The following is a 16155-nucleotide window of genomic DNA, read 5'->3' on the forward strand; positions in this document are numbered from 1 at the left end:
CTGAGTGTTACCATGAACTACAATCTCAATCAAATCTTCCCTTATTACTGATCATACAGATTAGGCTCAAAGGGAGCAGTCACAAACCCTCAACAGAAACCTTTGAGAAGGAAATAAGAAGACAAAATAAAGCTCTCAATCCCAAAATGTTCGTATTAACAAGCCCCTCGGATGCAGCAAGAAAGTTCATGTTTGAGAAGTTCGAGGTCAAAAAAAAGCAAATTGATAATGCATGGAGTGTGGGGAAAGATGAAAGAGATCATCAGGTTTAACAATGCACAAGTAAGACGGGTGTCTTGACTATGAGGATTGTCTTGAAAGGGATACTATCTTCATTAAAAAGGGTGCCCATCTAGATACCATAACTGGCAAACCATGTGGTTATGCGTGCATACCATGTATCAGCCCCGCTCTATGCTAGTCTGTATGGATGACTCTAGTGCCATCCTCAGTAGTCTCAAGTCTGATTTTGAGGCCAGTCTGGGAGGCCAGTTTCAAGCCAGTTTGGGACCTTGACCAGGGTTGGTTCAACTAACTGACCAGGTTGGGTTAACCCGACCAGACCTTGGTCGGTCAGTTCTCTGCCAGTTCCCACCCTATAAAGAGACCCTAGTTTGGAGTTGTTCTAGCAATCCTTTGAGTAGCTTCTGGCGCAGTCTTGAGCCAGCTCCAATTGATCATACAGTGGTGCACTTCTACCCTGGAGTTGTACTAGTTCCATGGACGCTTTCTCAGTCAAACGGCAAAGTTTTTCCTGATGTCTGCTACATAGTCTCATCCTTTTTGCATTCACATTTCTAGTTCGCATATTAGCTCTCAGTCCTCTGCCCACACATTCCGCTGCACTTTGACATTGACTACTCTCTTAATTGGGGAGACAAGTGGCGAGACAGGCGATGGGAGTGACAATGGGGCTTGCTAGTGCAATGAGCTATTTCTCAGTGCCCGGAGAGGAGGAGAGTAGGACACTCGCAGGCTACCTAAGCTGACTCCTTGTTTCTTTCAAAGATAAAAGCCTCTTGAGACATATCAAGCCACATTTTCGTTGTAAAACCATCATAGCAAGAAATCCATCCTTAACTATCCTTATGCATGTCCTAGACACCATAAAGCCTCCTTAAAAAACCACTGTAAAGAAGTGATGATGTCCTACTACTTTGTTGGATATACAAAGTTTTAGGTGTCAATCTAGGAATTTATGTGAGTTTACGAGTGTTTTGGTCATTTTAGGGTTTATGTCCCAAACCCTAATTTTATAGGGTTAGGGTTAGGTTCAGTAACCCTAACCTATATAAGTCATTGTATTGAGTCATTTTCTCATTATGCAATACATGGATTTAATTTGTGTGCTCTCTTGCTTCCCCCCTTGAAACCATATTTCTAACATGGTATCTGAACAGGTTCGAGACCTAGCTCCAACCTACCTCAGCCTCTCCTTCACTTCCCCTCTCCACCCTTCAGGAGCACTTTTGTCACGAAAACTTGGTCTTTTATCGCAAGGGGATCGCTGTCTTAGATCGTTTTTCAGTACAGCAGCCTGTTTTCGACCCAAGAAGCGCTCGTGGAGGCTTCTCTCAAGCAGGCGACTGTTCCTAGGGCCTTGGGCTGCAACTCCAAGGCATTTCTCAGCAAAGGTGGCCTGTTTTCTACCTGTGACAGCATCTTCTCCCTGCTTCAGTCCTAGACGCCTACTTTGGTGCACTCCTGGGCTTTCTCTTGGAAAGGGGACTGCTCTTTTTCTTGTTTCTGTCTGCTGCAGCACCTCCTTCTACAGGTCGACTTATCTACAGCAGGTTTCGGGTGTTTCGAAACATTTTGAGTAAGGTTTTGGGGCTGTTTTGACAGCCAGGCAATCCTGCTGGTGAGCCCCTTGCAAGGCGACTCCCTTCTTGCTGAAAAACAGGTCTGCATCAGCAGATTTGTTGTCAGATTAATTTCAGGTGTCTTCTACAGCTAACCCTAACCCTAGATATTCAGTGGCACCAATTTCCCAACCTGGCAGACTAAGCTTCGACTGCTTCTCATGTGTCTTTGGGGCATTGTCAAAGGAACTGAACCAAGGCCCAAAGGAGAAGAGGGAACTCCAGCACTCAAGACTTGGGATGATAAAGAATGACAAGACTTCGAATGATAAGAATGACAAAGCACTTGCACATATTGGCTTGGGCCTCGCAGATAATCTCATTCACCATCTCCACCTCAACAAGACCGCCAAAGAAATATGGCACAAGTTGGATCAGCTCTTCGGCCACAAAATCAATAACTCCAAGGTATATTTGAAGCAAAAGTTCTTTTCTTTGCGCATGAATGAAGATCAACCTTTGACAAAACACTTGAGTACATTGAGTTCTATCATCCACCAGCTTGAGGCTCTTGAAGCTCAAGTTGATGACAATGATAAGAAAGCAGTTCTACTCACTAGCATTGAAGGCATCAACCGATACTCTGATGTCTTGGCTGTCCTACATGTGGCACAAGACCTCAGCTTTGAAGAAATGACAGCCATTCTCATTGATGAAGACCGCCGCCTTAAGGACCTGAAGGAGGTCACTCTGAAGCATGCATTTCACGCAAAGGACAAAGGCAAGAAGATTCCAAAGCCTCCCAATCTTTCTGAGGTGTGATTTTTTGGTGAGCTTTATGTTGTGAGCTTTTTAGAAAAATCAATAAAAATTACGAGCTTCCTTGACATCCCCACCCAACACATACAAATTCCAAAAAAGCGTTATTCTTATGCTTAAAGAAATTTTTACAAATGTTCAGTGTCACAAGAAACATTTCTAGAAACGTTTCTGGGTTTTGCCAAGCATTTCGCCTAGAAACGGGTTAAAATTTTGTCTTTTATATAAATTATATATCAAACATAAATACTTATCTCCAGATTCTCTCTCTCTGTGTGAAAAGAGCTCTCAAATACACACATACACACTGAGCACACTCAAAAGAGTCAAAAATAGTAACACTCTGGCGCCAGGGCGTTTCGCCTGATGCACTGGCGTTTTGACCGTTTCGATGAAACATTTCTACATGTTTCGCCTGGGCAAAACGCGTTTTCTCATTACACTGCAAATGTTAGCAAAAAAAATCCCATTAAATTAATTTTCTCCCTTAATGAGCATTTAGAAAGCCCTTAATCCAACATGAGCAAAATCGCATCATCAATATATATGGTACTAAAAGCTATATATATGAGCTCTCTTAATGTAATATTGTCTTTAGTGACCTTGATTCCTCTAATGAAGCCCTCAATGTCTCAATGAAAAATTATTACAAAAAGGAATAAGTATATAGTAATCATAAACAAAACCTTTGGGCTCTAATTTCTTTAGAGACTATAAAACTTCTTATAGATGCAAAATTTGGACTTTCTAATACTAGAAACGAGCTCAAAAGGCCTAAAAACCCTAAAAACAACTGTAAACACGGGTGCCTTCTGACAATGTTTAGAAATTAGATATGGGAAAACTAAACACCTGCAGGGACCCAGGGACCCGGTAGAGTCTGCGCTAGCGCAAACTCTCCTTGGGTTCCTGCAGGTGCCCTGTTCTCTCATATGGGATTTTGAAAAATAGTTAAAACATAACCATGTTTAAAATCGTTCCTAGGGTTTTTGGGCCTTTTGAGCTCATTTCTGGTATCAAAAAAGTCAAAGTTATATATGTATAAAAAGTTTGTATTTGATTGCAAGGTATGTTTCTAAAAAATCTTATATTTAATCCTCGATATATCAACCATGGTGTGGATGAAAATTTTGATATATACACTTAACTGGATCTAGGAACTATGTAGATAAATTGAATGTCTTAATGTAATCCATAGATATAGCTAAGGCCTAACTACACATCTGTGAAATATGCTCCCACACTTTTCAGGAGGCTGAAAAAGCTCACCGAAAACCATTTCATGTAGGATTCTTAGACTATTTGAAGCTGGAAAGTTTTTTCCATGCCTAAAACGAGTCATTGTGTGTGTGTGTGTGTGTGTGTGTGTGTGTGTATGTGTGTGTGTGTGAGAGAAAGGTGAGGGTGTTAATGGAGAGCTCTGGAGCCCCCACAGCCCTGGTCGACCCTCCGTCCCCCTCTGTTCCCTCCCTCGTTTTGCCCATACAGCCCCCGTCTTCCACCTTGCAGCCTTCATCGCCATCCGTACAGCTCACGCCAGCTGTACGGATTTTCGTACAGCCCGTACAGCCCCCCCGACCCCTGCAGTTATCTACACAACCTTCAGTTCAGCCCTTCGTACAACCCTCCATCCACGCAGACGTGGTGCAGACGCTAGTACCTGCTTCATCCGTACCTGTAAAATCCGTACAAATTTTCCCGCCCGTACAGGCTCCCGAAACATCTTTTGCTTTTTTTGCTTCCTCTGTTCCTCCTGCTCGAGTCTTCATTCGACGGAAACGCGGTGCTTTGCCTTCTTCATCCTCTTTCAAATCGGCAAAGCTTGATCTCGCAGATGGCCCTTCTTCTTCCCTACAGCTGGATCTTCTGTGTCAGTTATGCTCAGCCTGTGTCACAAATGTTCCTTCATTAGGTTCCCCATTTGTTTGCTCTTTGGATTCTGCCCTTTTGGTTTCAGGTCTTCGACAGGCTCAGCAGTTTCGAGTCTGTCTCTACTTTATGGGCAAGGTTCTTTCTGCCGCTCAACTTTGTCATTGGGCTGAAGCTGCAATGGGTCCGGATTGTATTTCATCCTTTGTCTTTCTGGGCAAAGGATTTTATTATGCCCACATTTCTTCGACTGATGTGGTGGAGCGGCTAGTCAGTCGTGCTTGTGTTCCTGAGGCTGGTTTCTTCGCTTATGTCATGCCCAAGGATCCACTTTTCGATCCTTCTACTACCCTTCTGACCCACTGTTCGGTTTGGATTACTCTCAAAGCGCTGCCTGTGCCTCTTCTTCAGCATCTTCCAACTCTTGCAGCTTTTTTGGGAAGTCCTCTTCATGTTCCAAGATAGGAGTTCTTGCAAGCCTCCCATGATGTTCGTGTTGGAGATAAGTGCACACTAAGTGTACTATTTCCTAGTCTAAGTCTAAGTCTAGTCTTTATGTCTTGAGTGTGTGCCATGTGGCACTTCTACAATTATCCCATAAACACTCTTGCATTATGTCTTGTACTTTGGCCCATATATTCAATGGGTCACATCATTCTAATCTATCTGTCTAGCTTGTGTCTTGTCTACACTCTTCTCAAGGTATTTCTTATCTTTCAGTCTTGTCATCTCATTTCCATTTCCAGTTTCTAGTTCTAGTTCTTTTTCCATATTCCAACATGGTATCAGAGCATGTAGATCTCCTTTCCTCCCCTCTCACTCTGCTGCAGCCATAGCTTCGTCTTCTCCTTTCAGTTTAACTCTCCCTCCAGCATCTCTCTTTTCAGCCTCTCGTGGCCGCCTCTTCTTCGAGATCTGCCCTCTTTCTGCACCGCCATTTCTTGCGCCAGATCTGCTGTCACGCCAGATCTGCGCAGCACTCTGCTGTCACAACAGATCTGCGCTTCAGATCTGCGCAGCTCAGCCAGATCTGAGCGCCAGATCTGCTGTCACCGACAAATCTGCGAACTGTTGGAATATGGAAAAAGAACTAGAACTAGAAACTGGAAATGGAAATGAGATGACAAGACTGAAAGATAAGAAATACCTTGAGAAGAGTGTAGACAAGACACAAGCTAGACAGATAGATTAGAATGATGTGACCCATTGAATATATGGGCCAAAGTACAAGACATAATGCAAGAGTGTTTATGGGATAATTGTAGAAGTGCCACATGGCACACACTCAAGACATAAAGACTAGACTTAGACTTAGACTAGGAAATAGTACACTTAGTGTGCACTTATCTCCAACACCCTCCTTAAGTGGACACTAGGAGTAAGACAGAAAGACAAGACTAGAGGACAGACATAAAGACTGATAGACAGGATAGAAGACATGACAGACAAAAGATCCTGAGACACCCCTCCTCAAGTGATATCCTCATATGGGTCCACAAGGGTAGGGACAAGATGGATCTAAAACATAGTCAGATTGATAGACAAATAGACAGACAGACAAGACTAGATAGACAGAAGACTGACTGTAGACAAATAGAAAGACCAAGACACTAGAACCCCTTGACCTACATCATCGGTGGTCAAGGTGGTAGACAAAACATAGAAGTAATCAGAAAGCCCACTTTTCATCATGTAAGGAAGGAACAGCAGGATCAGCTGATGGAGATGTTGCAGCAACATGGGCTGAGGTAGATGCAGGAGCTGATGTAGAGGTTTTGGAGTAGCAGTCCCTCTCCCGGTGATTATCACGGCCACAAATGGTGCATGGATGAGCCTTGAAACAGTCCTTCTCCACATGATTAGTCTTGCCACAATGAGTGCAAGGCTTTCTTACCTTAGAACTGCCTTTCTTTGCTAAAAATGCAGTGTCAGTTACCTTGCGTTGTTGAGTTCTTTCTTCCTCTTGGAGAGCATTGATGATACCCTCAAGAGAAGGATTATTATGATACTTGAAGGTAGTGACAAGAGTAGCATAGGAGTCAGGTAAGCTTTTGAGAAGCACAGCAATAGCAATATCTTCGGAGATGGGAGACTTGACTGACGCAAGCTGAACCATAAGACTGCGAAGATAATTAACATGAGAGGCTATAGTAGCTCCTTCCTGCATATGTAGATCAAAGAATGAGATCATAAGTGCAATTTTAGAGTTTTTAGATCGGGCTCCAAAAAGAGTATCCAGAGTGATCCATGCTTGAGGAGCAGACTGTATGTCGGAGATGTGATGAATGTAATCATCTCCAAGGCCAAGCAATATGATAGCATAGGCTTTGTCGTTCTTGGCAGTAACAACTTGCTCAGATGGACCTTCGGGGGCATCACGGTGAACAATGTCCCAAAGGCCTTCTTTCATAAGATGGCACTTGATTTTGATCTGCCAAGTATGAAAGTTGGACCCATTGAATTTGTCGATAGACATGAGAGAATGAGAGGAGGATGCCATGTGGGAAGGTCTTACCTCTTGCTAGGATGCAAGGGCAGTGTCTATTCCCTTACAATATTGTAGAAATAAATGAGAAGAAGAGATCCTAGAAGCCAGTTCTCTCACCACTTTGTCAGGGCCATAGCATATGACAGCCCATCGAAGCAGGAGGAACCAGCAGTTTGCAGATATGAGGATTAACAAAGACTGCTCAGCAAACTGAAAGAGACAATGTACAGTACCTTAGTAAGAACTGAATGCAGAACTGAATGCAGGTTGGGCAGAGATAAAAAAAAGCTTCAGCTCCTCCTTTATTTCGAACAGAAAAGGTACGGGCAGCAGCTTCAGAAAGTCGTGGGCAGCTCCTTCAGCTCACGAAATCAGGGCAGAAATGGCAGGCAGATCTGCAGCAGTAGAGGCCACCTGAACTGGGGCAACGGGTGCAGGTACAGATTCCGTACAGTCGTACGGACTGTACGGATGTACGGACGCTGGCGCAGAGTACTGACGACGGAGTATGGACGAAGTACGGCGGCGTACGGCGGAGGACGAACGAAGTACGACGGCGTACGGCGGCGTACGGCGGTCGTACTAGAATGATGTGACCCATTGAATATATGGGCCAAAGTACAAGACATAATGCAAGAGTGTTTATGGGATAATTGTAGAAGTGCCACATGGCACACACTCAAGACATAAAGACTAGACTTAGACTTAGACTAGGAAATAGTACACTTAGTGTGCACTTATCTCCAACACCCTCCTTAAGTGGACACTAGGAGTAAGACAGAAAGACAAGACTAGAGGACAGACATAAAGACTGATAGACAGGATAGAAGACATGACAGACAAAAGATCCTGAGACACCCCTCCTCAAGTGATATCCTCATATGGGTCCACAAGGGTAGGGACAAGATGGATCTAAAACATAGTCAGATTGATAGACAAATAGACAGACAGACAAGACTAGATAGACAGAAGACTGACTGTAGACAAATAGAAAGACCAAGACACTAGAACCCCTTGACCTACATCATCGGTGGTCAAGGTGGTAGACAAAACATAGAAGTAATCAGAAAGCCCACTTTTCATCATGTAAGGAAGGAACAGCAGGATCAGCTGATGGAGATGTTGCAGCAACATGGGCTGAGGTAGATGCAGGAGCTGATGTAGAGGTTTTGGAGTAGCAGTCCCTCTCCCGGTGATTATCACGGCCACAAATGGTGCATGGATGAGCCTTGAAACAGTCCTTCTCCACATGATTAGTCTTGCCACAATGAGTGCAAGGCTTTCTTACCTTAGAACTGCCTTTCTTTGCTAAAAATGCAGTGTCAGTTACCTTGCGTTGTTGAGTTCTTTCTTCCTCTTGGAGAGCATTGATGATACCCTCAAGAGAAGGATTATTATGATACTTGAAGGTAGTGACAAGAGTAGCATAGGAGTCAGGTAAGCTTTTGAGAAGCACAGCAATAGCAATATCTTCGGAGATGGGAGACTTGACTGACGCAAGCTGAACCATAAGACTGCGAAGATAATTAACATGAGAGGCTATAGTAGCTCCTTCCTGCATATGTAGATCAAAGAATGAGATCATAAGTGCAATTTTAGAGTTTTTAGATCGGGCTCCAAAAAGAGTATCCAGAGTGATCCATGCTTGAGGAGCAGACTGTATGTCGGAGATGTGATGAATGTAATCATCTCCAAGGCCAAGCAATATGATAGCATAGGCTTTGTCATTCTTGGCAGTAACAACTTGCTCAGATGGACCTTCGGGGGCATCACGGTGAACAATGTCCCAAAGGCCTTCTTTCATAAGATGGCACTTGATTTTGATCTGCCAAGTATGAAAGTTGGACCCATTGAATTTGTCGATAGACATGAGAGAATGAGAGGAGGATGCCATGTGGGAAGGTCTTACCTCTTGCTAGGATGCAAGGGCAGTGTCTATTCCCTTACAATATTGTAGAAATAAATGAGAAGAAGAGATCCTAGAAGCCAGTTCTCTCACCACTTTGTCAGGGCCATAGCATATGACAGCCCATCGAAGCAGGAGGAACCAGCAGTTTGCAGATATGAGGATTAACAAAGACTGCTCAGCAAACTGAAAGAGACAATGTACAGTACCTTAGCAAGAACTGAATGCAGAACTGAATGCAGGTTGGGCAGAGATAAAAAAAAGCTTCAGCTCCTCCTTTATTTCGAACAGAAAAGGTACGGGCAGCAGCTTCAGAAAGTCGTGGGCAGCTCCTTCAGCTCACGAAATCAGGGCAGAAATGGCAGGCAGATCTGCAGCAGTAGAGGCCACCTGAACTGGGGCAACGGGTGCAGGTACAGATTCCGTACAGTCGTACGGACTGTACGGATGTACGGACGCTGGCGCAGAGTACTGACGACGGAGTATGGACGAAGTACGGCGGCGTACGGCGGAGGAGTGTGTGCCATGTGGCACTTCTACAATTATCCCATAAACACTCTTGCATTATGTCTTGTACTTTGGCCCATATATTCAATGGGTCACATCATTCTAATCTATCTGTCTAACTTGTGTCTTGTCTACACTCTTCTCAAGGTATTTCTTATCTTTCAATCTTGTCATCTCATTTCCATTTCCAGTTTCTAGTTCTAGTTCTTTTTCCATATTCCAACAGTTCGCCTTTGCGTTTTATGGGATATGACGCAGCCCGTGCCATCTACTCTGGATCTTGATTTGGGATTTGCCCATCCGATGCGCATCAGGCTGCATTTTGCATCTTTTCCCACTGCATGTTATTGGTGCCGACAGGTTGGTCATTTTGCACGTGATTGCCCTTCTACATCCAGGCCCATTCCTCCTGCTCCTTCTTCAGCTGTCAAGGTTACTCTCCCTTCTCCTCCACTTTCTGCTATGGCTTCTTTGAAGCCTTCTACTTCTTCGAAGCACTACTTGAGGAAGGTAGATAAATCGCAGGCAAATCTTCCTCTTGCTGAAGAAGCTCAGGATTGCACCCTTGTTAAGCACCATCAGTCTCCTTCTACTCAGGATATGGATGTACCCCTTGCAAAGGGGATTTTACAGAATGATATGCATGCTCTCTCTCAGGATGCTGCCCCTGCTCTTACTCAGGTTGATCCTCAGAATGAAGCTCAAATGGTAAGTCATGCTTTATCAGATGCGGCTTTTTCGTCGGAAGATACAGATGTTGATTTAGCTTCTTTGCCTTTGATGCCTGTGCCAGAGTTTTCTTCTATCCGAGATGCAAAAGTACCTTTTTTACTAGAATCTTTTCATCCCATGTTACAACAGGTTTTTGACCCAATGATTCAGAAATTTCAGGTACCAGCCTATATCAAGAAGAATCAGAAGGGCACAGCTTGTTTTTATTGATGGTGTGGTTTCATCACTGCATCAGTTTTTATAGAGCTACAATTTGAAGCTAGAGGATGCTATGTTTGATCCTCCTCCAACTTAATATGTAACTTTTTACTTGGCTGCCTCATGACTTTTGCTCTGAGGTTTTACTTGTAAATTTTTTCCTTGTACTTCTTATTGGTGGGTTTTTACCTCTTTTGAGGTTTCCCACACACAAATATAAGATTTCACTAAAATATATATGTGTGTGTGTGTGTGTGTGTGTGTGTGTGTGTGTGATTTTCACTAAAAAGTGGACCTTCCATTGCGCCTGAGGAGCAGGCCTTAAATGCAACAGTTTCCAATCTATCTCTTGAGTCTGAGGAGATAGATGAAGATTATGTCTTCTAGTTTACTTGTGTGAGAGTCTAAGGGTACTCTACCCTAGGTAGTCCCCCGAAATGAATGGAGTAAATTTTATGCATGTGTTTCTCTACCATGCAAAATAATTGTATTTGCCTTGCTTTATAAAAGGCTCTGTCAGTTCACCATAACCTTGCTTACAGCAAGTCATGAAGTTCACTGATGTATGTTGCCATGAGTGGTCAGGCATGTTATCACTAGACCACTGAGTCTTTGTACATATATGCATGATAAGCCTCTGAGCGATGCTTGGTAAGCCTCTGAATCTTTTGTGCCATGCTCACTAGCCTATGAGCTATGCTTACTTGCCTCTGACATTGTTTCAGGATGATGTACTAGTTGGGTCTTTATAGCCTATGTCACCATGGCTATTGAAGGTGTCCCACATACCTTCCACCCTCAGTCCGTAGGGGGGAATGTTGGATATACGGAGTTTTAGGTGTCAATCTAGGAGTTTATGTGAGTTTATGAGTGTTTTGGTCATTTTAGGGTTTGTCCCAAACCCTAATTTTCTAGGGTTAGGGTTAGGGTTTACTAACCCTAACCTACATAAGTCATTGTATTGAGTCATTTTGTCATTGTGCAATACATGGATTTCGTTTTTATGCTCTCTTGCTTTCCCCCTTGAAACCATATTTCTAACATACTTCAACAGAATGTAAAGGGAGGCAAAATAGATATCGAAAGAATAAAAACTTCCAATGTATGTGCGACAATCAAATCCACATCATTAATGGCAAGAGAAAGAGAAAGAATTTGTATCCAATATGTATCTAACTCAAACTAACAGTAAAATTGATAGAAATTCTTTATCCATATGTGGACCCCAAAAAATATAGGTCAAGAGATATACCGTTCCCGAAACTGAAACAATTATGGTACCGGTCAAAGTTCCAAAAAGTAAACCAGCTGACATAGTCAATGGAATGGCAGGTATTGCAAGAATCTGTACACAGCAAAACATACTTGTTGGTAAGATAAGCATACAACTTTGCAATTTCAGGTATATCCATCACAAACAAGCATGTAAATAATGCATCTAAAATCTACAAAGTCAACATTTTAAAACTTTATCGAATTCCGATGGGCTTAGGATATGCTTACTTAATACTCTGTCCCATTTTCTGGGACAGATCAGATAGGTTTTTTATTATATGAGAAAATGAAAAAACGATAATCTTCTTCTTTCCATTAATCTGGTCCAAGAGATGTCAACCTCTCTCTCTCTCGCTCTCTCTCTCTCTCTCTCTCTCTCTCTGTGGATGTTAGAAGTAGAACCATTGGTAGGTAAGGTTGAGCCTGTGCTGCACAAGAGGTGAGTAGTACCGTTGGGATAAAGCATGGATATCCTCTCTCCCATCCTCTTCAACCTCCATATCAAAGAGCTAGCATCGTTTGTAAACACCCTTGGAGGGAAGGGCTCACGATTGACAGAGATCCTCATTCCCAATTAACACAGATGATCATCTCACATACAGCAAAGGGCTTGCAAAGACACCTATCAGCTCTATAGACATTTTGTGATACCCAGGACATGCAGGTCAACCTCCAAGGTCATGATATTCCATACCAATAGTGCCCCCTCTGACATACGTCATTCACTCTAGCAAGTGATCCACTCAAGGTCGTCACATTTTATGTGTATGGGATGTGCTTTGATGGGAGCCAAAATTCAGCATCAAACCGACTAGCCAGGCACGTCTACGAAGGACATGCAATTGGCTAGATTATAGAGAGGGGTTGCAAGCTCACCTCCAGCATGTCAATGAAAACCCTCCTTCTTGAGACTCTAATCTGAAGAACAGCACCTTTCTGAGAGCATTCTAGGGGTAGACCTTACAGATGATGATTAGTGGGTTGGATTTGAACCATTCTACGTCATGATGCTATCATGCATGATCCAAGGTTATCATAATGGATGAGTTTGCAGCCAGGGCCCTACACACACAGATTTCATTCTTGTGTCATGTCCATTGATCACCTCCCCCTATACCAATATTCCTGGGATGCACCCTCATTAAATTTGATGCAACGTAAGAACATCTCCTTTGGGAAAACCCCATCTATCAGAAACTGAATCATGTTATCATACCAATACGCACCCTGAATAGGTTCTACCTCAAACAAATCTGCATCCGATAGATCATTCAAAATGCCCTCCGAGGGTACTTCTCCTAAGTCCAACCTGCTCAGGTAATCTGCCATCAAATGCTGGCTTCCTGGCATATGTACTGTTGTATAATCGAACTCTTGCAAGAGGAGAATCCATCAAGCCAATCTCCCCATTGGTTGTACCTTATTCACCAAGTATAGCAGTGCTTGATGATCTACATGGAACACAATCGTGTTTCAGTGCTGGAATTTTCCCAAGGAGTAGATCATTCCTAAGCCTTCCCTTTCCGTCACTGAATAATTTCTTTCTACACTGGTGAGCGTCCGACTTGCATAATACACCGACTGATACCAGCCTTTCCGCCATTTCTACATCAACACTGGCCCAATTGCAATATCCGACGCATCCACAAATACATGGAAATCCAAATTCCAATCCGGTGGTGGCTGTAGTACCGGGGCAACTACCAGGATCTTCTTTAGCAACCAGAATGCTTTTTCATATTCCTACCCCCATATGAACAGAGTGTCCTTTGTCAACCTGGTAAGAGGCTAGCAAACATACACCAAGTAGCATAGGAACAAGTTGTGCCATTTCACTTGGCCCACAAACCTTTGTAATTCTTTGACACTCCAAGGAACCTTAACCTTCTGGATGGCTTCTACCTTTCGGGGATCAATCGCCATTCCCTCTTCCGAAAAGACGTTACCTAATAACATTCCTCTCTTCATTGCAAAATCAGGATCTAGAGAGAGAGAGACTAAATTCAGAGAGAGAAACTAAAAGCCTACACTTTATCATGCTAGAACAAAGCACATTGAGGTGCATTATCACTATGTGCGGGAGAAGGTTCTAGTAGGTTCAAGTGATTTGGTGTATGAATTCCTGAGGTTGAAACTCTAGGTGGGGCCACATCAGATCCGCCACTAGCATTTTTCTGACTTCGGGGACCATTCATAATAGGTGCTCTATCGAGATCTTCACTTTTGCCTTCTTCAAGGCCATCAGCAGCCCTTCTGAGAACTTTTCCGATACATGAGTTTTATCATTATGAACCATAGGTTTTATCTCCGTATCCTTCCATGGCGCGGTACTAGTTCCAAGAGAAGTGGATCCGGCCTCCCACTATTCCGATGTGACTGGTCGCTCCTGCTCTTGCTGTTTACCGCAAGCTTGCATCTTCTCAATTTGCTTCAAGGTTGTCATCTGGACCTCTTCATGGTCTTTCCACTTCAATTGCTTTTCCTTCTTTGGTAACGCCTCCACTTCAGCTTCTTAAGCTGGGCCCTTAGACCATGTTACTGCATACACATTGATCTTCTCCAACTCGATATATGGCCGCTTTCCCTGCTTCGTGCACGTCAAGCAATCACACTGCTGCCACTCATACATGTGAGTTGTGGACTTGGTCCGGCATTCGGATTTGTCTCCCCATTCTTCGATCAACACTACATTTGTTTGTGTCAGTGGTTGCTCTTGTTGAGGTGGTCCACATCTTCGTTACCAATGTGTAATCTCCAGTCCTCTCTCCGTTCTGTGTTTGCACCACAGTGGGCAATCCGGGCCCTGTCTGTGCCCGTTCTCCAAATAATACGTGCAATCTTTGTTGATTCTAGAATTCTATTGACTCCACGATGTTTGTGGATTCCAATTTTCCCTCTGATTCCAATTGTTTCTCTACTGAATGTGGGCCAAATTCTGTGCTGCCGCTGGATCAATTGCTACTTGATTGGCACCTGTTGCCGGTGGGCAAGGTACCAGTTGTGCCGGATTCATCCAAGCATTCGGGTTATACCAGCAAACCTCCGTTGGGTGATTCTTCGTGGAGATCTGGTATTTTAGCTCAGACGCTGACTTCATTGCTCCTAAGCCCTTCAATTTTCATTTGAGTCATCGTCCTTGGATTGGCTTTTAAATGATCTGCACCGTTGTTTTGCTCTTTTAGCAGCATCCACCAGATCATTAAAGCCATACGGGCCTCGAATCTCTAATCCGCTCACTGCGCTACGTATTGGCACTACTCGCACTTGTGGCACTACTGATTTCGCTACTCCTTTCAAAATTTATTGCATTCCCAGATTTGGCTGAATTGTTGGATTAATTTGTGTTTTTAAATTCAATTGGGTTACCATATTCCACACGGCAACCGGATTCTCCTTCAAGCAATATCAAATCTTCATCAATCCCATAAGCAGCATTATTCTGGCACAAAAACGTGCCTGTTATCCCACATCTTCTGCCCAGAACATTCATCTCTTTGGCTACTTTGGTCTCGGAGTTGGCAGCGTATGCGATCAGCAGGATCGCCAATGTTTTGGGGTTCATCTGGAACCCGCAGAAGTGTTCCATACTAACAGTTCTACTACTTTCATCACTCAGAACAGAGAAGCTTCTAGCAGAAAACTAAAAAACATTTTGCGACATTGCACCATATCTTGAATGTAGTACTAACATTACAGATTGCGTAAAAGATCAACATTGAAACATAATCCAGAAACTCACAGCATTACTGAATAGTAGAGAACAAAGAAGCGGATACATGAAGAATAATAGACATCCAGAAAGGGATATGCTTATAGCAAGAGCAAAATCTCTGATTACAACTATATCCACACAACATCTCATTCCCATTCTCAAATGTATCCATGCATGGATCTGAAGAGGTACACCCGACAGGTGGTGATTCTTCATATCTGTAAGCATTAAATAATACTAAAATACTATTCGGATATTATCCGCATATGAGTTGTAGCCGAGCTACCAGATGCAGTTGATGCCCAAGTGATTACCAGGTCAAAAGATTCGATTACAACTTCTGCAGATATGGGTTCTTCAAACAAAGATATTAATTAGAAAGCTCAAAAGGAGTTTGCTGCTAGAATTGCCAGGGATTTGAAGGGCAAAGCACCAGCAGTGGAGATGCCTGACGAGCAGTCTCAGCCATCTATAATCGAGTAAGGCGAATCTTCATAACCTAAGGCAAGTGCGTCGGAGCCGAGTACTTTGTTAGATTCTAGCGTAGAGCTAGCCCGAGTATGGGAGATATTCAAGGACATGCAAATTAGTTTGACATTCGTTGAGTTGATGTGGATAGCTCCATATTGTTGGGACTTTTTTGCTCAATAGATTAAATAATATCTCAAGCATTCCAACATCTTCATGAAAGCTACTCAGCTAACTTCCTTTCCCCTTCAATGTCTTCACTGAAGTTACTCAAGAATATGTCTTTTTGCTTGGCAATCTGCTTGGCCTTTAATTTCTGCTTGATGTCTGCAGCCACTTGGGAAATATCCTCACCCACAGAGGCTATTTGTAGTTCCAT

At 43.2% G+C, this 16155-nt stretch overlaps 1 protein-coding gene across 1 annotated transcript in view; it reads right to left on the reverse strand.

The window, feature by feature from the left end:
- The window catches only part of LOC147899438 (SNARE associated Golgi protein family), a 68922-nt gene that overhangs the window by 22811 nt on the left and 29956 nt on the right, over window positions 1-16155 (reverse strand). Inside the window, exon 5 of the mRNA XM_087378344.1 lies at window positions 11574-11666. Coding sequence (XP_087234470.1) covers window positions 11574-11666 — 93 coding nt within the window. The remainder of the gene's footprint in view (window positions 1-11573; window positions 11667-16155) is intronic.

This window comes from Dipteris shenzhenensis, chromosome 8, assembly GCF_047967505.1.
Source record: "Dipteris shenzhenensis isolate YYH24624 ecotype China chromosome 8, Dip_SZ_1.0, whole genome shotgun sequence".
Classification (NCBI taxonomy): Eukaryota; Viridiplantae; Streptophyta; class Polypodiopsida; order Gleicheniales; family Dipteridaceae; genus Dipteris; species Dipteris shenzhenensis.